Below are 23,777 nucleotides of genomic sequence, written 5' to 3' on the forward strand. Positions count from 1 at the left end.
AAAATAAAGAGCCAACATTTGTATGAGGGAGTGAGTTGCAGCAGTTCTTAGTTTTATTTATAAGCTTTTTTTTTTTTTTAGAATGATACCCATTGAAAATGATGTAACAGAATGTTGACTAAAAAACACCATACTTAGTCTTAACATAAAAATGTTGTTCTAGAACAGGGAAAACGAGATGTTTTAGTCCAGCAAAAAGAGTTTCTGCTTCATTAAGGTTTACCATTGCCTTTAAAACTAGTAAACAAAAACAATAAAATGTAGAAGCATTTAATCAGTGAGATTTAGAATAAACAGTAGCAAGCCTCATCACACAGATAAGGTATTAGGTATTAAGATTCTTCAGCCTGAAGTAATTTCTGTCCTAATTGTCACCGTTGCCTTAGTAGTGTATTTTTTGGACTACAGTTGCCAGAAGACAGGAAAGATTTTTCTCTCTGAATAAATTCTGGGAAAGGTGGTGCTTTTAAAAGATGCCTAAAGTCACCGTTTCCTAAGATTTCTTTCTTTCTTTTTTCTTTTCCTCCAGATGCTCTAGTAATACTGAAAGTTAAATACCCCTTTCGTTCAAACAGCCCCTTAAGCACAATCGGATTAAAAAAAAAAAAAAAAGGTATGGTTTAAAAGTTTCGCTTGGAGTGGGGGGAGGACAAGGTAGGACGGAAACTAGTTCTTCATAACTACTGTACATCTTTCTCCAAACTAGATAGGAAATTGGAATACTCTTTCCTTCATTAGGCCTTGGGTAAAAATTTCTCCAGAGGTAAGAGATAAGGTATCCTCCTCCTTGTCAATCAACGCAACAGTAAGTAAATCCTGACCCCCCGGTGCCTAGTGGGGGTTGAAGGCAAGTCCTTCCCGGCTCTAAACCCGAACCTGTTCTAAATTGCTACAGGCAAGACACCCAAGCCCCTTTCCTCTCCCCAAGACCACCTCGCTCCGGCGCCCTAGCAGTCTCCTCAGGGGGCACCCCCACTCCGCTGGAGACCCGCGACCGCTCAGGAGCCGAGCGAAGGAGGAAGTACCGGAGAAGCGCCGGCAGGAAGCAGCTGCCTCCCTCCGCGCAGCACCAGCCTCTACGGCCCCGGCAGCGCGGGGCTTCTCCGGCCCTGGCCCCGCGCCCGCCTCCTCCGCGGCCTATCTCCGCGCCTCGGGCCCAGTCCTGCCACCCGAGGCCGAGAGGCCACGCGTGGGCGGGTGCCCGAGGGGCGGGGGACACCTACCAGCTGCTGCCGGACCCAGCGCCACATGCCCTCGCCGACGCCGTCGCGGCCCCGCGGGGCGCTGGAGCCCAGGGCCTGCAGGTGGAGGCCGACTAGCCAGTGGGGTTGCAGACGAGCCCCTCGGGCTGAAGTTCCGCTCGCCGCAGCCACCTCACTCCTCGCGCCGGGTCCCCATCCCGCAGCGCCGGCCCGGAGCTCCTACAGGCGCGGCCCCGGCGCCGCCCCCGCCCGGCTCTGCTGAGCCAGCCACCGCGCCGCAGCCACCTTCATTATTGACCGTTGTCACCCGAAGCACCCCCACAACCCCACCCCCGGCCCCCCCGGCCCCACCCGGCCCCGCCCCCGGCGCTCCGGCCCGCCCCCGGACGTGACGAAAGGGGGTGCGCGGAGTACTGGGGGTCGGCTGCTCCCCGCCACAGCTCGGAGCTGGGGGTCTGCAGTGCGGGCGGGGGCGAACGCGATCGCGGAGGGGAACGGGGCTCTCTGCACGGTGTATGCGTCCTGCCGCGGTCTGCTTTTCTCGGGCTCGGGTTAAGTCGCTCTGTAAGTCTGTCTCGAGTCCGCAGCTAGTGGCCCACCCCGCTGTCTCTGCCTCCTGTTGCAGGTCTGTTTCTGGCTCTCTGCCCTCTTGGGTCCACGCGTCCCCCAACACATAGGCGCAATCTGGAGTGTATGTGACTGAAGGTTAATCCTCAGAGGTTCCTGTTGTGGTTCGATTAAATTGTCCAAGGCTCTGTCAACACAACTCTTCCCACTTTAGCAAATAACTGAGATGGGACTAGTGGGTTTTAAAGGGTTGCAGTTCCCCAGTGGCTGGTCCAGCCGGCACCAGTGTGTATGGGAGAATGGGCGAGATATTCTTTCTTGAAGTGCTAAATGGAACAGGTTAGGAGAAAAATGATTTCAATGGAGAAGTAGTTTGCTTTTGACCGCCAAAACCCTGCAGTCAGAAACACCTCAGAAGTATCTTGACTTACTGGGTAAATCTAAGTGTGTGGATGACAAGGTAAGAAATATAAAAGCAGCTTGAACAAGGCTTTCACTTTGAAGGTCTGACTTTATTCGAAAGCAGCCCCATGTACCTCTTGTGTTATGCATCTGTATGCTGTATTCTTATTGATTGAAATGCACACTTCACCAACAGATGGTCGTTTATGGTTTGAAAAAAATCAAGCAAAAACAAATCTAAATCTAGATTAGCATGACTAGGCAAGCATTGCATATGTATACTCATTTTTTTAGTTTCAGTAGGCAATCCTTATTATATAATGCTTATTCAGCTCTACAAATAGAAGCTTCATTGCAGGATATTTATGGTCTATGAAACTAGCAGTGGAATTCTATATTATAAATCATTCAATTTCAAAAAATAGCAAGATATTTAAAGAGAAAAAGTAGTCTTACTCTTGTTCTTAGGACTGAACCTACTTTATTACCCTAAAATGAAGTTCCAGGTGCATTTATTTATTTGTTATGTATAAAACATTACTGCCATTCACGGAGTACTGTATTCCAGGACCTTTATCAAGCTCTATGTGCATGCTCTAATTTGAACCCCACCAATCCTTTGAAGTAAGTGTTATACTAATAGTGTGGATGCAGAAATGAAGACTCAGGTTAAGTAACTTGGCAAAGCAGATTCTGGATTGTCAGGCAACAGAGTGCATGCTCAGAGATGACCATCCTACTTGTATTCATTTGTAAGTGGTTTGATTATATTAGGCCTGGAAACTTTTATTTATATGCCACTAAAAATAGGATAAGAAACAGCCCTCCAGAGGACATTTTATGTATCATTGTTTGTGTCCTAAATTTTGAGAGATAGCAGTTGGGGTGTATGGGGAGATGATTCTAAGTGCTATGGTGGAAGGTGGTAGAAAGTGACCTCAAGATAATTATGTAAAGAGTCAGGCACAGTGCAACATGCCTGAAATCCTAATAACTCAGGAGGCTGAGGCAGTAGGATTGCAAGACCAAAGCTAGCCTCAGCAATTAGTGAGGCCTCAAATAACTTAGTGAGACCCTGTCTCAAAATAAAGTATAAAAATGCGTTGGGGAGATGGCTCAGTGATTAGACCCCCCCCTGGGTTCAATCCCTTACATCAAATAATAATAATAATAATAATATTAATGTAAAGATCATGACTGAAGCTCAACTATAAGGAACAGAATGAGTAGTCCAAGCAGTATTTCTTTCTAAGCATTTCTTTAAAGAAAAAGTATTGTATATCTCTTATTAATCAGGACCATAATAAAATAGCAGAGTGTTTATGCTATAGTTATAACCCCTTAGTGATTGTGAAATTCATTTAGTGTGTCATGATGGGTGTTTTAAAAATAAAACATTAGAAAACATCAGAATACATTGCCCAACGTAAGTAATGTGTATTGTTTTGTGAAATTTTGGTTTTATTTATGTGTGTATGTGTATGGATGCACATCAAGTCACAATATAAAAGGAATTTCTTTGGTTGCTATTGGAAAAGCTCAAAATACATTGAGATAGGAAAATACAGAACTTAAGAAGCCAGACGCCAGCTGTAAAAGAAAGAAAAAAAATGTGTTTGGAGTCAGTGATAACTCATTTATTCCACAATAATTTCTTACATGTTTTGAGCATCAAATGTATTTATAACAACTGCCTAAAACTGGAAGGGGACAAATTAGGCCCTTTGCTCTGGGTGCAGTTTATAATCTAGTAGGAAAGAGAATTTGGAATGGGGAATCATTTAACAATTCAAGATAGAAAGGGATTAAGGCCTAAAAATTTATATTTATAGGCCTTAATTTATAGCAATTTTCTGAAATTAGTGATTATTATATTGATAATCACTAATTTTAGAAAAATGATATGGACAATACAATTGGAGAAGCTTCAGAAGAAAAGAGACTGAGTTTATTATTTATGTATTTTTGTGGTCTTGGGGAGCAAAACTAGGCAGACACTCAGCCACTGAGCTGCATCCCCAGCCACAGAGCTGAACTTTTGAAATAGGAGGATGGAGGAGAGAGAGAGGCTTTCTCACTAGAATAACTATAGGAGCAAATACTTGAGTCAGGAAAACTCCAGATGTTTGAGGTAGAATAACTAATTTGGAATAGTAAGAAGTGGGACTGGATAAGTAGGGAGAGGCACAATAGGGACAGAATTTCTGGCTAGTGATAAGAGTATAGGAAATTGGCAGTTCCTGGAGTTTTCTAACCAGAAAAATGGTAGAAATACTCATCAGAGTATTGATGCTTTGAGATAGGATGAGGGGAAAAACAGAAATAAAAATGGTCAGGTAGGAAACTTGCTAGAGTGAAGAATTGAGTTGAAAAATGCTGGACTGGCAAAGGGCCAGAAGTAAAGCATTTTATAGGAAATGATGCCATGGTGTCAAGGAAACCTGAAACTTAAAAGCCATTCCAAGTGAGGTGACAGACACTCAAAGACAATAATTTACCAACGTTGTGTGACAGCCACTGAATTAATGGCAAATATGATTCATTCTGTAGAGTAAACTTGTTAATATAATTCTGTGCTAGTTTTGCTTGTGAGACACGTTCCTTCCCGGGGGAAAAAAACTGTCTCCTAGCTTGGCGTAATAGACATTCGCAGGTATAGCAGACAAAACAAAGAGACATTTTTCTTGATCAGAATTTCTTGAACCACTAATGGAAAATGCATACTGTGAGCTTATCGAAGACAGGATTTCTGGCTCATTAATTTTGATACTCATGGTGTCTAAAGTGTTTGCTAAATGAATTAAGGCCAATGACTGAGTAGTTAGAGAAAAATATCTAGGCCCAGAATACCAAGGCAATATAGAGCAAAGCATCCTGAATGATTATATTAGATCCCAAACTATGTAATAGGACCAGTGGTCTCCATCCGCAAGTCAAGGGCACTCAGTGTCAATCTGCATGGAGGACCCTGAGCCTTGCTAGTTTGTTGCCTTAATTACTTCTATAGCAGTGGAGCTATCAGATGGGTCCCCAAATCTTCTTTATCTCATTTTTTAAAAAAAGATAGCTACTTTCTACTTCTTCAAAATCATAAATCTAATAGTAAATCTGTTCCACTTAAAAAGCATCCTAGGAGTTCCAGACCAGATCAGTCTTCAGGCAAAGGAAAATAAATAAATTAAATAAATAAACTTCTAGAACTAAACATCATCATATATTTTAGTATCTCTTGTGAAGAATTGCATTAGGACAAAATCATGTTACATATTTGCATAGTTCCCTGAAAATTCCTTAAACAGATATCAGTTATGTGCTAAGTTACATGAACTCAGTTACTTACACAGAACTGAAAAGCAAAACCACTGTGAGAGTTAGAATCCATAAAAATGATCTCTTTCTTGAAAGATGAAAAAGTATATAAAACATAAATATGTTCTGCACCTCCCTTGTTTCTGATTTTTTTTAAGTGCCCTTTAATAACTTGATATTTCCTTTGGATGTGCAATCTGTGGCATTCTATCACATTGAAAATGCATGAATTTAGTTATATGTATTTTTGACATTGAGAGAATAGACAGATAGCCTGGATTGACAGAAATATTGATGACTTCAGGTGGGCTATAACAAAACTGAAATGGTTAACTCATATTGTTAGAAACTGTGATGTAGTTGGGCATAGTGCCTCATACCTGTAATCCCAGTGACTTGGGAACTCTAGACAGAATCGAAAGTTCAAGGCCAGCCTCATGAACTTAGTAAGACCCTAAGCAATTTAGTGAGACCTTGCCCCAAAATAAAAAATAAAAAGCACTGGGGGTGTAGCTCAGTGATAAAGGACCCTTTCGTACAATCCCCAGAACCATAAAACAGAACTACTATGTTTTGGCAGTCTCCAATACTTACCCAATTTTGAGTTACTTATGCTACATAATAAAGCAAATTATTTAGCCATCTAGAAGCATTAGTTTTGTAATACTTTGTCTTAAAGCCATCAATAGAAGCTTTCATGCTCAAAGTTAGATAATCTGAGGGTTTTTTTTTTTTTTGATGATTAAAATAACTTCATTAGGTAGGTGTTTGTTAACAGTTGTGTCATAGCTTTTCTAGACAAAAACATTCTTAGTTGTGTTCACTGGCAAAACCTTTGAGGTCACATTGCCCTTATCTGTATTAGAATGGATCCAAGATTGTTTTCTGAGGAAAATCTTGGCCTAGCCCACAAATATTTTGTCTATTTCCTTAACTTTTATAAAACATTAACCCTAGTTCTGATGGCTGCTTGTGCAAATTTTTGAAATAATAGCTCTAAATTGCTACCACCACTCTCTGCTTTCTAGACATGATCAGACATGCTCAGTTGTGAGAAGTCATGTTTATGCAGAATTTCCTGAAAACTATGCACTCTTTGAAGCCATCTAAATTTTATTTTCAGATTTAAGAAAAACCCTTAGAACTCTCTCTTTGGCTAGTCTTCTTTTGGCTCCCCCTAATATTACTTTTACTGAACTGCAGTCCAGGATCACTCAAACATTCTAAGTTCAGTGACTGCAGAAGTGGCTGCGGGACCCCCACAACAGTTTTACAGCTGAGACAACTGCTCACTCATCATGCTGTGCTCTTGCACTAAGCACTTGCAGAAATTCAGTACCACAAAAAAACTGTGCTTCCCTTGAGCAACTAGTTTGTTTTCTAATCTAATGGGCATTTTGAATTATGTAATTGAATGCAGGCTTCCTGTCGTTGTGTTGCTTGTTTAAAATTTCAGAAACTTACTGTAGCCACTGTACATTCTGTGAATTACTTTTATCTCAGTTTATTATTTTTTTCTACTCTTAGTTTCCCTTTAGCTGGTTACTCCACTGCTTTTATATCTTGTACTGTATATATTTCAATCTTTGGACTAGAAGAAATAGAAGAAAATATAAATCAGTCATGATTACAAACCATAAAGATTAATTTTTGAAATAAAGTAAGAGTGGGCCCTTGACAATCTGAGGGAGGTTTTTTTTCTTACCATTTAAAAAAATTATATATGACAACAGAATGCATTACAATTCTTATTACACATATAGAGCACAATTTTTCATATTTCTGGTTGTATACAAAGTATATTCACAGCAATTCATGTCTTTATACCTGTGCTTTGGATAATAATGATTATTACATTCCACCATCACTAGTAACCCCATGCCCCCTCCCTTCCCCTCCAACCCATCTGCCCTATCTAGAGTTTGTCTATTCCTCTGAGAGAGGTTATTTGATTTCCTTTTCCTTCACCACAATTGCACCCCACACTTTCACTATTTTACAGTGACTCTAAATGTTAATTTTATGAGCAGGAGACTGATAGAAGAAAATAAAATGACTAAAGACTGCAGCTAAGTAAAGACTGCTGAGTTACAGAGAAATAAAGGATTGTATTTCTTTGGGTTGCAAGAAGTAGAATGTGTTAAAAGTTAGGAATCGAGGGGTACTAGTTCTAAGAAACTTCTCACTGGGAAGCAGGAAGAATAGGGCTACTTGTTCAGGGGCTAGACTGAATATCTGACTTTGGTAATAGCTTACCACTGTTGTAGGGACAAACGAGGCAAGGCACCGAAGATAGCAGGAAACAGTTTTTATTTGGCTGCAGCCTGGTTCAGAAGGCATGGCTTTTGCTGTAATCAATTAATCCCCTGAACCTCAAGTTCAGATAGTTCCAGAGTTTTATACCCAGCATGTAAGGGGAGGGGCTCAGAAGTTTACAGTCTGCAAAAGTTCACATAAAAGCAGCTTTTTCTTTCACTGTTCTGGACAATGAAAGAAAAAGCTGCTTTTATGTGAACTTCAAGGACAACACCCTTCAAGGACAATACCTGAGAAGGGGAGAGCTTCTTCTCCCCTTTCTATTCTCTCCCTGCCAGCTGTTACCATGGAGCCCAGTCGATAACTTTCTTATCTTAAAAATGTAGACATCTTGGCTGGGGATGTGGCTCAAGCGATAGCGTGCTCACCTGGCCTGTGTGCGGCCCGGGTTCAATCCTCAGCACCACATGTAAAGATGTTGTGTCCGCTGAAAACTAAAAAAAATAAATATTAAAATTCTCTCTCTCTTTCTCTCTCTCTCACTCTGTCTTAAAAAAAAAAAAAAAAAAAAAATGTAGACATCTCTGTGAAGCCCAGCTCAAGGCCGGAGACCTTGTTTGAACATTTCTTCAAAGTACTATACTGGATATGTTTGTGAAAAACTAGTAAGGGGGTGTCCAGCACCTGGAGTGCTGGTATCTTCTCGGCCTGTGGCCAAGTAAACAGGAAGGCACAAAAATAGAAAGTTTATCTACATTGAGCTCTTTTGCAGAGACTCTTTTGCTGACAGTCCTAAAATCAGTCTGGATGAAGATTTCTGGAGAAGCCCAGTAAAGACTTTTCAGTGGAGAAAGGGGGTGCCACTTCACCACTACAAAGGACATGGGGAGTGTCATGATATAACTACAAAAGGGTGGCAGAGAGCACCGTGAGAGTGTACTGGGGCAGAGTTTTGAGTGACTCCAGATAACATGTAAGAAAGCATACTGTTTCCTTAGTGCTCAAGAAGGCTGAGAACAAGGGATTTGAGATAGACCAAGGATAGTAGCTGGAATGGTTTTTGATTAGGTGAGATAGGATACTTGTGCAGAAAGAGAATGCAACCAGGAGGAGAAGCCTTATTTCTCTAGGAATTAGGGGAGAAAAAGATTGGACAGGAGAGAGCTGAGATCTGGCAGTGGGCCTGAGGACCCAGAGCAGAAGAAACCCTAGGGAACACTTGGCACTTAACAAGGTCCCAGCACATTAGTATGTATTTGAAACTTTGTCACAAAGATAAAGCTGAATCAGACTGAACCCTGTGTCTATGCTGTTGTGACCACCTGCTAGTGGTTTCTCTCTTGACATGGCCCCACAGCAGGGTGGCTTTTCCTTGAGCTGGAGGGATCTGCCTTTGGAAGTAATTCCCTGTGGAGGAGAAAAAAAGAGATGAATGGCCACCACTATGGTCTCAAATACTTTGGGTTCTTTTTGTGTGTTGCACATACCGTTTGCTAGGAAATCTCTTATATTCTTCTTTACCTTCTTACTCAACTAATTCTTCATCATCTAAATCTTAGCTTTAAAGCTATCCCTTTAGAGGTTAGGTCTCCTTACAGAGCTAAAACATTCATAATCACTAAATACCTGAAGGATTCTGGTGGCTGTGTTCCTGTCTGCCAACCAAATAAAAATAAAAGCAGGAAATAAACAAACATTTATCTATTTTTTAGAGACAGCATACAGCAAAATGTATATGTATCTTGAATAACTTCTTCCTAGATTTTCTTCAACTCTGTGATCTCATTCTGTCTCCTCACACATGCTGTCCTGTGCTCACTCTTTCTCTGCCTCTTTCTGAGTCTTGCTTTGCTGGTGCCCCAGGCAAGTGCTGAATTTTCCAACCAGGTCATTCTGTACTTTCCCCATTAAACATTCCCACAGTGCCCTGTACTACAAGTACTTTGCACATTGGTAATCATGACACTGTTTACTATGGTCTTTCTTTAATGTCTGTCTTTCCCAAGAGACTCCTCCATACGGCAGGGACTTTTCATCAGTTTGTAAAGTTCATGAAGAACGCAAATATGTGACTTGGTATCCTATAAAAAGTAAACAGCTTTTAAGTGACCAGAGGAGAAATCAAGGAATCTTCTAGAACGATAAACTGGATTTTTATGAATATAGGGGATAAAAGAAGATGAAAATAATGAGGTGAGAAGACCAAATGAAATGGGGTGTTTTCCTGTGCAAGATTAATTCAAAGACTTTACACTCTACTTAATATTGTACTTCTGGTGAGGTAAATTAGTTTCCTCTAGATAATTTCTATTAAAATACAATGTAGATCTGTATATATTTATTATTGGAGTTAATAAATAATGTAGTAATATATTTACTATTGACAGTTTTATAAGATCCATTCATAAAATCATAGTAAACCTTTTCCTAGTCTGGTGTCCAGAGTATTAGACTGTAGTCCTCCTTTATACCGTCAGCCCTTCTGCCACATTTATTCAACAAATATTTGCTGAACATTTAGCACATGTCAGTCATTGTGCCTGGTACCCAGGTGAATAGTCCCATAGGTCTTGCCCTCAAGAAATTTACAGTTCAAGATCAGTGGGTACTAAGTTACAGTAAGGAACAACAAATTCTGGGGTGCTATTGCCTGGTAGGAGGAATATAGTAAATAATTATGTACCATACATTTCAAAAAGCTAAAAGAAAAGATTTTAAGTGTTTAAAATGTTCACTATAAAGAAATGATGTGAGGAAATAGATATGTCTAACCTGATTTAAACATTATACTATGTATATACATGTACTGAAACATTATATGATATCCCATTCATATCTATAACTTTTATTTTTATGTACCAGTTTAAAGTATATTAAAAAAAGAAGAAGAAGTAGCTTATAGTTCCAGATCAAAGGTGTACTACCCCAGAGTACAATAAAAATATAGACAAAAGTATTCAGAAGGACTGTATTTGAACTATGTAGGAAAGTACAGATTTTATAGAATAAAGAAAGTCTATAAGATAAAGTTTAGATATTCTTAGTTCTGACACCTTCACCTTAAGATGTATTTGTTTCCTGACCAGGTCCTCAATTATTCACCTAAGACATGGTAACTTTGAGGGATGAAATAATGCTTCTTGCTAATCAGCATAGACAACACCCAGTGATCTTGCATGAAGAAACATCCTGTTGTGAAAAGGAGGTTACTCATTGTACCCATAAAACAGGAGTGTGATGTCTCTGTGAATGTATGTGTGCATACATTTATGCACGTGAATGTGTGTGCTTGTGTCAAGAGGAGAAACTATTAGAGAAGTGATGTGTGCATGTTTTATTAGCACACTTGGATTTTTTTTAATTCAGAGATATTAATAAAGGTAAAGTTGAAGGTTTAACCCCAAGATGTGATTGTTAGTTTTGCACAGAGGAAAATCTGTCTCATGACTGTAGATTGCACTTCTAGCCCTGAAATGCAATGAGAGAACATCTAACTTAGTGGAATCACTAGCATGACCAGAAAGTCAACTCCCTCATATTATGATGGCTAAGGCTGATCATTCATTATAAGAAGAAAAAGTTACTGTTAGATACAGTATTGTGGAAAAAGGATGAAAGATTCTCAATCATATTAAGAAAGCTGAACAATTTTACAGACTTACACACAGATACTTTTTCCTCAGTAGTATTTTATGTTTTTTTTAAATCTATGTACCTGTACAGAAAAATGCAAACATCATTTAGCCTTGAACAATTCAATAATGTGTATGAATGCTAATTAATAGGATTTAGTTCCACTGGATAATTAATGTCAACTTCATGAGTGTGAGGTTGCATTAGGATTCCAAGTGACATTTTATTTTTACTTTATTGGGTTGTTTTAATATGTCAAATGAGAAGATGCAAGTTTCCTTACTAATTAATTAATTAATTAGTACTTTGGGAAACATGCCAGTTTTTATGTTGCCGCCATCATTTTTATTTTTAGCTCCATCTGTTTTGTTTTATCAAGTTGCTGTTTAAACTCTGGTACAATACTTGGTTGTAGCTTCAATACTGACCCTACTAACTTCCTGTGTTAATTAGGTTTTCATTGGTGTGACCAAAATACCAGACCAGAACAACTTAGAAGAGGAAACATTTATTTTGAGTTAACAGTTTCAGAGGTTCAGTCCATGGTCGGCCAGCTCCATTGCTCTGGGCCCAAGATGAAATAGAACATCATAGCAGAAGCGCACGGCAAAGGAGAGCTGCTGGCCTCATTGTAACTAGACAGGAAAAAGAAAGAGAGAGAGAGAAGGGGAGTTGGAGAGAGAGAGGAGCCAGAGGAACAAGATATAATCACCTAGTGCACACCCACAGCGACCTACTTTGTCCAGCCATGCCCCACCTGCCAACATTTACTACCCAGTAATCCATTCAGTGTTAACCCATCAAATGAATTAATCTACTGATTAGATCACAGCTCTCACAATCTAATCATTTTGCCTGTTAACAAGCATACATTGTCTCCTGAGCTTTTGGGGGACACCATATAATCAAACCATAATACTTCCCTAAAATGAATACTTCATTACTAGCCCCTAAACCTGCTCTTTGCTCCTCAATATCCTATACCAGAAAGAATCTCTTTTTATTTAAGGCTAGTTCATGGTCACATCAGAATCTCAGAGTCTTTACAGTTCTCATGGATTTTTCTAGAATTTATGGATGGAATCTGTCTCCAGTTCAAACCTGGAGATTTCCTCTTGGATTTCCCTCCCTTTTCTTGCCATTTCCTGGGAACTGAGTTCCCAACCTCTCCCTGCCCTTTGAGTCAAAGATCAGAGGTGCATTACTGACAGAAAGTACTTGTATTCTTCAAAGGGGAGCATTTGTTACTGCCAATCACCTATTGTAAAATAACTCTGATGAGTATTATTAATTTATGTTGATCCTATTTTATTTAATATTATTATTATTATTAATAATTAATGATATCATCCTCCATATAGAAGGTGAGTAAATAAAGTACAGTCTGCTCTTTAATCCCTTTTTTCCTCATCTGACTCAATTTTATGTTGATTAAAGGTTAGAATAAAAGTATGCTTAATTAGGCTGGGGTTGTGGCTCAGTGATAGAGTGCCTGCCTAGCACATGTGAGGTATATTTAGTGGTTTAGTGGCTTAGTGGTTTGGAAAGCACTTAAGAAGAAAATACTGTTGATTTTAGTTGTCAGTAAACTTATTGTTTCACTTCATCTCAGCCACATTGAAAAACTAAATAAAGGTATTGTCCATCTACAACTAAAAATATTTTTTGAAGTACGCTTGATTAAATTGTGCTACTTACCGATTGCTACAGTTTATGATGTAATAATTAAACACTATACATTCTTATGGCTAATATAGAACTTTTTATAACAAATTAATGTATATAATAATAAATAAATTTATTACAATAAATGGGGAACATCCTAGAAGGTTTGCTAATCTATTACCAGCAAGAATCTCTTCTTTAATTTAAGACCAGTTCATAGTCACATCAGAGTCTCAGAGTCTTTACAGTTCTCTGTAAAATAATTATGGAATAAGGAATAAAAGACGTCTTTTAAGAATATACAGTGTGAGGATCTCAAAGTTTGTATTTTTTATGTCTCTCCCCATAAAATATCATCTTTGTGGATGAGAGCAGATCCTTAATATCTTGTCCTTAGCTGTCTTTTCTCTCTGTATCCCCAGTTGTTTTCAACCTTTCTCCCCTGCAAGCAATTGTCTTTATTTCATCATTCAGACAGACTGAGCCTTTTGAAAGCTGATAAATCAACAGAAGCCAGAAAATTACAAATGCACACTGTATATTTAATAATAGTGCACAATCTGATTACTGTAAGTACAATTTTAAATTTTTTTCTGTTCAAAAGTTTATGTGAATAGCAACTTCTGTTCTCTTAGACTTACTTGAGTGGAAAAAAATCCCTTTGAAGCTACAACAGAACTTGTGGTACAATATTGATTAATTGGTAATGCAAATTAGCTTGTACCTACCATCAAAACGTGGAAAAAATATATTTGAGTCAGAAAGTAAGTCCCACGGTTCTGTCTGTGCACTTCCTTAATTGGTTGAAACTCTCAAATATACCTCCCTTTTAACAGCGGTAAAGGTTGTTTTACCTTATGGAATTAAAAAAAAAAAAAAAAAAAAAAGATCTGTTGACCTTTTACCATTTTATCTGAAAGAAAGCGCTTAAAAAGAAAATACTGTTGATTTTAATTGTCAGTAAACTTATTGTTTCACTTTATCTCAGCCACATTTTCCAAACCACTAAACCACTAAATGTTCACTGGAGACTTTCAGGTCATGCAAGATGACATAGTAATTTGGTGCTTAATTGATTTAATATTGAGTGCCAAGAAACAATTGAGGCTCAATTGAGGCTCAACCCACCAACCCCAAATCCATTAAATTATCCTATTTTGAATGTTTAAAAAAAATAAGTAGAAGATTTTAAAATAGCTACTTCATTTTAGGCTCTATAATGATAGTATGTGGAATTATTAAGTTGTATAGTATTACAGAGCTTTCAGAAGACTCAGATTTGAGCTGATGTATTTCATAAGGAAAAATTCTTATTTGCTTGCTAATTTACCTGAAGATATTCATCTCTAATGTGTACTCCCAGAAATGTAAAAATGTTCCATCGAATTTCAAATTATCAGTAGCAATTAATTAAGGTTCAAATTGCTTTGAGGATGCTAAAATTGATTTTATCATTTTTGTCAATTTCTTTTTATTGTGCCATCCCTGGGTTTATGCCAATAATTTGTCAGATGCAATTACATTTGTGAATTTAATTTTCTTTTGCACTGTATGGCAAACCAGGTGTATTCCCATATTACTAGGTGTTTTATAGGAGTTACTCTTGGTTTTCCTTAAAATTATTTACTGGTTTTTCATATTACTTCCCATGGTGTCATTTACTCTCATAATATGAATGTGGCAATCATTTTAGTAGTTAGAAAAGCTATGACAATGCAAATATTGACTTGGCCTTCATTGGTCTTTAATCCACTACTGCCAATTTAATCTACATACCAGACATTAAATAACAACAGAATCAATAATAATAATACCTACTATTTATTGAACACTTACTAGGTGCTAATCACTGAACTTAATACATTGTCTTAATTAACCTTCTTTGTAACCTGAGGATGGCACAGTTTCTATCTACCATACGGCCAAAGTGGTTGTTAAAACACTTTAGTACTTTTATTGTGGTAGTGAAAAGCTGCTGTCCCAAGCTCCCCAAGTGTCCGCTGTACCTTTTTTCTCCAATTTCCCATCTCTTCTCCTGGGGATCTCTCCATCTTGTCCTCCTCAAATCTAGAAACTAGAGGATTAACAATGGCATGGCAGAGACCCTCTGGGACCCCTGGTCTAGCAGCTAGACGTCATTCTGATGTGTTGGTACCCAAGCTGTTCCAGTAGTTAAATATTGTGGTTATTAGCAAAGATGTAGATACTATCATTACTGTTCTGCAGGAGGGAAAACTCATATAAATATGTAAAAGTTCATCAGTTTGCCCAAGATTGCCCACCTAGAAAGTGTCAGATCCAGGACTCAAACCTAGGTCTCTCTCAAGTTAAAATCCTTGCTCTTTTTTTGAGGGGGTGGGCAAGTACCGGGGATTGAACTCAGAGGTACTCAACCCTGAGCCACATCCCTAGCCCTATTTTGGATTTTATTTAGAGACAGGGTCTCACTGAGTTGCTTAGCATCTCTCTTTTGCTGAAACTGCTTTGAACTTGTGATCCTCCTGTCTCAGCCTCCCAAGCCGTTGGGATTACAGGCATAAACCACAGCGCCTGGCAAAATCCTTGCTCTTAACTAGTATAGTGGACTAAAAAATAGATAAAAGCAGGCAGTGATTAGTGTTGACTTCCCAGGCCCCAAAATGAATAGCTTTGGTACTCTATCTACTCTGACTACTTGCACAATGAATTTTAAATTTAATTATGTTTTTCATTAGGTTCTCAGCCATAATAATGAGCATGCAAGTACTAGGTTGATAATGGGTACTTTGCATTATTCCACCAGCATCCTGTATTCACTAATTTAGCCCATGTTGTATTTTGCAAAAATGTCTCTATAGGTAGAAATTACCTTCTTTATTCATCCCTTTTAAAAACATTTTAAAATGTTATTGTATTTTTGTACATTTGTTTTATTTATATATTTTTATGTGGTGCTGAGGAAAGAACCCAGTGCCTCATACGTGCTAGGCAAGTCCACTACTGAGCTACAACCATAGCCCCTATTCATCCCTTTTTGGATGATGCCCCCTGTTCAGACAAATGATTAAACACACCAAAAATGATAAATTACAAACTTAACATTTTTATATACTTTTAAACTTTATTTACTTTTATATAATTTTAATATCCCAAATCCAAGTATCAATAGGCTGAAACCCCTTGGCATTATATTTCACTTCTCTCTCATCTACCTTTTCTTTCTCTCCATTGTTAATAAAAAACCCAGTGCAAAAATAAAAAAAAAACTAGCCTTCATATGGACATTATGAAGATCCATAATGTCCAAGCCACTTATATAACTCCATCCTTAGTATCAGAGAATATTCTAATTCTATTAGCATGTGCTGTATATTTTTTAAAGGCAGTTAGACCAACAGGTGAATCAAAAAATCTGCTGACTACAAAGCACATTTTTATTTAGCAAATTGCAACAGTGCTTTGAGAACTGGATATACCACATCTATCTGCCAAAGCAGAAAAATTCGACAAGGGATGCAGAAATACTTCAGGTATGGTGAAAGAAATGATAGGTTTTATGTGTAGGTGATGTATGGAGTGCAGAAACTGTAAGACCTCTCCAAGGTTGGCCTATCTGACATTAGGGACAGGGCTAACGTGTCTTAATGGAGGCCCAGCATGACAACCAAAGGCATACTGGATCTTTCTCTGGGCAGCATATGTGTATTTCTTGCTATAATATTATGAAATATGTATTTGGTTTTGTCCTTCATTTCTCTACCAATAGCTCTGTATATCCAGAATCTCCAAAGTGACGCATATCTTTTGTGTGCTAATCAGATGACTGGTGGCTGGAGTCTCCACATTAGCCTCAGGATGGGGGCTGTTTGCCAGGGACACTAACCTTGCAATTAGAAGGTTGGAGCTTACAGTACCTCCACCTAACCTGGGGGAGGGGAAAAGGGCTGATGGTTGAATTGATAAACCAATAGTTAATGATTTGATCAATCAGCTTACTTAATGAGATGTCCATAAAAAACAAAAGGAGGAAATAACTGAGTTCTGAGGGCTTTCTGATAGCTGAATAATGGAGGTCCCAGAAGGTGATATATCTAGAGATGGCATGGAAGCTCTAGGCCCCTTCTCCCAGGCATCACTTCCCTCTGTTTATCTGTTTCCTTTTTAGTATTCCTAATAATAAACCCATAAATGAAAGTATGTTCCCCTGAGTTCTGTTTGCCACACTGGCAAATAGATTGGACCCAAGAAGAGTACCATGGGAACCCTGATTTGCAACTGGTTGGTCAGAAAAACAGACCACAATCTATGCTTATGATTGGAGTCCTAGGTGCTTGGCAGTCTTCCGGGACTGAACCCTCAACCTATGGGGTCTTCCTCTATTTCCAGGCAGATAGTGTCAAAATTGAATTGAATTAGAGGATAGCCAGCTGGTATCTACTGGAGAATACACTGGAGAAGTGTTTTGTGTTGTGTGTTGGGGAGGACCCCAACATCTAGGGTCACAGAAATGTTCCATGCTGTGAGGGTATAATAGGAAAAACTCAAAGTTTTTTAGTTTTTTTTTTTTTTTTTTTTTTTTTTTTTTTTTTTTTATATATATAGCCTTTCACTTACTGGCTCATTTGAATTTGCAGTGGGCATGGATTTGTCTAAGACTTCTGGGACCAGCAGAAGAGTCAGCCAGCAGCAGTACCAAGCAACCTTACCCCAAAGCAGCAGCAGGGATGAGATTATCTGGTGTCTCTCCTGGGCCCTGAGCAACACCTGGGGCCCCAAGGTTGTGACCACACAGTTCTCTGATGATGTTTAATCCTGGGACTTTCAGTAACATTTAGGAAGAGATGCAGCCTGCCCCTGCATTACTTTTCCACAGGTTAAAGGTGGATGAAGGAAGATCTGAGCTCCGAGAGCTGTAAGAACAAGACCAAAGCTTGACTTTTCGTTGTCTTTCTGCTCAAAGGGATCAAAATTAGGGAGCAGTGGGCTGGGGTTGTAGCTCAGTGGTACAGTGCTTGCCTAGCACATGTGAGGCCCTAGGTTCAATCCTCAGCACCACATAAGACTGAAATAAAGGTATTATGTCTACCTATAACTAAAAAATAAATCTTAAAAAAGAAAATCAGGGAGCAGTGAAAGCAGGAGCTCTTGTGGTTGCTGAGGACTAGAGCTAGGAGTGTGAGAATCCCCTGAGGCCCTGACGGAAGAGGGAAGAAACTTGGAAGGGGAGGGCTGAATCTCCACAAAGTACCTTAGAGAACCTAAGCCCAGGAGGCTTGTGTTATCTTTATTTATTTTCAGTTATCTTTATTTATTTTTTCCTAGGAACCCGGGAATTGTCTTCAAAACAAAAAAGTTACCCAAGTTTTGAGAAGTTCTGTTCTCCTTAGGTCCACTCTCTGAAACTGAATGGTGGAGTCATTTAATAGTAGTCAGGAGGATACTGTCAGAATGGTGAGGGGCCTCTCCCCTGCTCATGGAAGGCCATCATGTTTTTACAAGTGCAGCCAACACTTCAACACATTTATTGAGTACCTACTGTGTATTAGGAGCTGCATTTTTCATGACCGTAGTTCAAGGGAGAGGGAGCAAGGGAGGGCTACATCACCTTGGGAACAGATGGTTAACTTCTGGATGTCATCTCTGTGCATCCACCACTATGTTCACATACTGTAGCTGAAATGGGACCTGGTGTGCATTCTGCCCATTAGTAAGAATGTGCTAATTTTGAAATGGAAAAGTTCTGCTTGATATTTGTCAGTGAAGAGATTACTTAGAGAAGACTTAGAGAAATCACTGCTTCATAGAGGCCTGTCCAGGCAGGATTAGAAAACCTGTTTCACCATATTTTGAAGTTTATCAAACAGGATATTCAATTTAGCAAATTTCCTAACAAACTGACATGAAACCAGAAATCTATTTTATTAATTTACAGTGAGAAAGAAAACTTCCAGGAGTTAGAGAGCCTGTTGTTTAATTTCTCTTCCTCTTATTCTCACTGAACACAAACCCAAATAAGCCCAACTTTCAGAAGATACCTAGAAGAAGAGGAGGTATTTATGCAAGTGTTATATTTAATGCCATCATGTTAATAGAGCCAAGTACATGCTTTTCTGCTCCAAGGATTACTACAAAGTAGACCAGATATTTGCAGAAACTAGATGGGTTTGTTTCTTTGAGATAAAAGTTAACTGGGCTTTGAATCTCTTTTTCCCTGTTTTTGTGGCTGATCAGATATCTACCATTCTTATCTTCAATATGTCAGTTAGGTGGTAGTTTATTTTATTTCTTTAAGATAACTTTGTTCATCTCTGTTGATTTTGACCCTTTTGACCAGAGGATGATATCATTTCCCAGTCTTCAGGATACCTCTTTATTCAATGTATTTCCTCCCATGTACTATTTATAAGAGTGATTACTGAGCTTTTAGCTACTACTTACTCTTTTTTAAAAATATTTATTTCTTAGGTATAGGTGGACAGAATGTCTTCATTTTATTTTATTGGTGTTGAGGATCGAACCCAGAGCCTCACTTTTGCCAGGCAAGCACTCTACCTCTGAGCTACAACCCCAGCCCATGCTTCTTACTTTGATATTTCTAATTTTACATTGGTTTCAGAAATTGAAGAAATAGGGAAATAGGGATATAGATGTAGACTACATCAGTAACAGGCTAGTTTTAAAATTAAGGTTTCCTGATGCATAACCCTTTGATAAATTCATTAGTTTTCAAAAGTTAATTCTACACTATCATTGTTATTTTAATTAGTATACTTATTACTTAATTGGGCACTGAGGTGCCAATTAAAAGAAGAAAAGTCCATTATATACTAGGAAAAACAATTGATTAAATTTCTTATAAGTAAAATCCATGGGAGCTTAAAAAAAAAAAAAGTCTTATAAAATCACTGTCACCTGGGTATTCTGTCACTGATTGTGTCCACATGGGTAAAGAAAAGTGGTAAAGCCAGCAATTGTTCAAAATGGAGAAGCAAAATTCTGTTAGTTTTAAATCAACTAAAGTCAAACTAGTAGCTTGGCATTGAGAACCTGGCTAGCATATGAGATTTAAGCTGGGACCAGTTTGTGCTAGCTACTCTCCAGCTAGGTTCCTCCAGAACCTCCTACTCCTCTGGTTTGCTGATCTGGATTCTGCCAAAGCCCTGGTTAGGCTTGGAAAGTCAGTCCATTACGTTTATCAGGATGACTATAGGATTGGTTATTAAAGCCACTGTATTTTCTGGTGGAAAAACCAAATGGGAGGGAATGTCATTATATATTCCAACCCCCAGGGAAATTCCTCACCCAAAACATTACCCCTGTTCTTCCCATTTTCAAGAAATCCAGTGAGCTTGGTGCTGTGGCACACATCTGTAATCCGAGTGGCTCATGAACCTGAGGGGGGTGCACGGGGATGGCAAGTTCAAAGCCAGTCTCACTAAACAACTCAGTGAGACTCTTGTCTCTTAAAAAAAAAAAAAAAAAAAAGGAGGGGGGGGCTGGGGATGTGACTCAGTGGTCAAGTGCCCCTGAATTCAATCTCCAGTACCCACCCCCAAAATCTAGTGAGTTAATATTTGCTAAATATGTTGATTTTTCAGAAGAATAGGTTTTTAAGTTTTTTAAATTGTATGTACCCTATTTTTTTTTTTTAATCCAAATAGGAATGTGTAGAGGCTAATAATGTTTTTTTATTTGGAGTAAATTCCCAATCCAGAATGCCATGGTGTGAATGTTTGTCCCTCTAAAATTCATTTTTAATGTGATGGTGAGGCCTTTGAAGAGGTGATTAAATCAGGAGGGCAGAACCCTCACAAATGGGGTTAGTGCCTCCATAAAAGAGGCCTGAAGGGTCTTGCATGTCCTCTCTCCTATGTGAAGACAGAGAAAACACTGTTTATTAAGTAGAGAGTGATCCCACCAAAGACTGAATCTGCCAGCACCTTGATCTTGGCCTCTAAAACTGTAAGAAATAAATTTCTCTTGTTTATAAGCCACCCAGTTTAGAGTATTTTGTTATAGCAGTATGGACAAACTAAGACTCTAAATCCAGGGATATAATTTAATGTAATCTTAGACTAACTTTTGTTTTGGTATGCTAAATTCCTATTTTAAAATTATACTTTAAAAAAATAGTTAAAATAGCCTGTAATTCCAGTGGATTGGGAGGCTGATGTAGAAGGATCTTGAGTTCATAGCCAGCCAGCCTCAGCAAAAGCAAGGTGCTAAGCAACTCAGTGAGACCCTGTCTCTAAATAAAATAAAAAATAGGGCTGCAGATGTGGCTCAGTGGTTGAATGCCCCTAGTTCAATCCCTGCTATCTTAAAAAAAAAAAAAAAAACTTAAAATGATTGGTGTTAACTTTTTCCTAAGAATTTATGGTATGTACATTCATAGAAATTTCTTAATAGCTTTTTATTATGGCTAAAGTATAACCAACCCAACTTTACAAAAAAAAAGAGAGAGAGAGAAAGAGAGAGAGAGAGAAGTTAAAACCAGAAATATCTATGCCCACTTCTCTCAAGTCAATTCATGAAAACTGAGAATTCACCAGATTTAAAAATTCTTGGCTTCTGTTACATAGTTACTTGTTCAGACATGCCCTTTAATAACTAAATAAAAATGTTTCTTCTACCCAAGAAGGAATATAGTTAGAAAAAATGTTGGAAATTATGACATTCCTTCCCTTGGCAGTAATCAAAGGAATATGAGTGACAGCATTTTAAAAATAGCATTTTAATCTATTAAAAGAGAAAAAAGCTGTTTATTACAACAGTTGTCAATACTAAAATGATGTGCTCATTCTTTTTTTAATCAATGCATAATAATTGTACATATTCATGGGGTACAGTGTGATATCTTGATACAAATATTCATTGTGTAATGATCACATCAGGGCAATTAGTATAGCCATAACCTTGAATATTTATCATTTTTTTATATTTGGAACATTCAGAATTCTTTCTTCTGGCTATTTGAAATACACAATAAATTATTATTAACTAGAGTCTCTTTACTGTGCTATAGAACCCAGAACTGGTTTCTCTTATTGATCTATTTTTGTACTTAATAACCAACCTCTTTCTGCCAGCTATCCCCACCCACCATTCCTAACCTCTGATAACCAACCACATTGTACTCTTCTACTTCTATGAAATCAAACTTTTTAGCATCTGACCCTGCTATATTAGAGTGAGAGTATGTACTATTTATTTTTCTGTGTCTGGCTTATTTCATTTAACATAATGATCTCCAATTCTATCCATGTTGTTACAAATGACAGAATTTCATTTTTATGGTTGAATGGCATTCCATTGGGTGAATACACCACATTTTCTGTAAGCATTTATTCATTGATAGATACCTCAGTTGATAGCTTATTTTGGCTATTGTGAATAGTGCTGCAGTAAACATCAAGATGCAGATATCTATTTGATATTCTGATTTTCTGTCCCTTGAGTACATACCTAGTAGTGGGATGACTGTGCTCTGACTGTGCTCATTCTTGATGATACTGTGAATTAATACAATCTGTTTATAAAGGAATATGGCAATAAGAAACAATAGCTGTAAATATAGTCAAAACTTTTGTTATTCCACTTTGAGGAATTTATCCCAATACAATTATTCAAAAAAGTAAAAAGATAGATAAATGAATACACTCATTATCTCTTTATACACAATAATAAGAAATGAGTATAAGCAAAATAATCAATATTAGGGTATAGACTAAAATTTTGATTAATTGCTTGTAGAAACTAGGTACCACACTCCTTCATCAACCCTAATTGAAACTGAGTGCCTATTTCATAATACAAGTGAGCATTACAGACACTGCAGACAATCCAGCAGCTGACACTGATGAATAATAATCCATCCCATAATATAATATCAAATTTATAAAACTTAGTTACTAAAGTTTTAATGAAATTATAGTTTCAATAGTCATCTATCCTAATATAACCTGGTTCTCAGAATAACCTAGTAATTGATGAGAAAATTTTTTGAGATCTTTTTATTCTTTTTAGTTATACGTGATAATAGAATGTATTTAGACATATTATACATACATGGAGTATAACTTCTCATTCTTGTGGTTGTACATGATGTGAAATTCTATTGGTCATATATTCACATATGAACACAGGAAAGTTATGTCCAGTTTATTCTACTGTTTTTCCTATTCTCACCCCTCTCACTCCCCTCCCTTTGTCTAATCCAACGAATTTTTATTCTCCCCCTTCCTTATTGTGTGTTAGCATCCACCTATCAGAGAGAACATTCAACCTTTGGTTTTGGGGGATTGGATTATTTCACTTAGCATGATAGTTTCTAGTTCCATCCATTTACTGGTAAATGCCATAATTGCATTCTTCTTTATGGCTGAGGAATATTCCATTGTGTATATATACCACCTTTTTTAATCCATTCATCTGTTGAAGGGAACCTAGGTTGGTTCCATAGCTTAGCTATTGTGAATTGAGCTGCTACAAACATTGATGTGGCCATGTCACTATAGTATGCTGATTTTAATTCCTTTGGATATATGCTGAGGAGTGGGATAACTGGGTCAAATGATGGTTCCAACTTTTCTGAGGATTCTCTATGCTGCTTTCCAGATGGTTGTACCAATTTACAGTCCCAATAGCCATAGTGTACCTTTTCCCCCACATCCTTGCCAAATTTATTGTTGAAATGTTTCTTTATTATAGTATTATAGTCAATAAATGAAGAAGGAATAAGAGTTAGAATATCACTATATAGGC

General features: G+C 38.0%; 2 protein-coding genes across 3 annotated transcripts in view; one reads left to right on the forward strand and one right to left on the reverse strand.

Annotated features, from left to right (window-relative positions):
- Positions 1-1,494, reverse strand: part of Atp11b (ATPase phospholipid transporting 11B (putative)) — a 110,025-nt gene extending 108,531 nt beyond the window's left edge. For both annotated transcript variants that reach the window (XM_076867196.2, XM_076867197.2), the window contains exon 1: positions 1,224-1,494. In XM_076867196.2, the coding sequence (XP_076723311.1) occupies positions 1,224-1,250 (27 nt within the window). In that variant the 5' untranslated portion in view covers positions 1,251-1,494. The remainder of the gene's footprint in view (positions 1-1,223) is intronic.
- Positions 1,495-1,633: 139 nt separating this feature from the next.
- Positions 1,634-23,777, forward strand: part of LOC143408874 (uncharacterized) — a 67,523-nt gene continuing 45,379 nt past the window's right edge. The window contains exon 1 of the mRNA XM_076868795.2: positions 1,634-1,827. Coding sequence (XP_076724910.1) covers positions 1,718-1,827 — 110 coding nt within the window. The 5' untranslated portion in view covers positions 1,634-1,717. The remainder of the gene's footprint in view (positions 1,828-23,777) is intronic.

The sequence above is a fragment of the Callospermophilus lateralis genome, chromosome 10 (genome assembly GCF_048772815.1).
Source record: "Callospermophilus lateralis isolate mCalLat2 chromosome 10, mCalLat2.hap1, whole genome shotgun sequence".
Classification (NCBI taxonomy): domain Eukaryota; kingdom Metazoa; phylum Chordata; class Mammalia; order Rodentia; family Sciuridae; genus Callospermophilus; species Callospermophilus lateralis.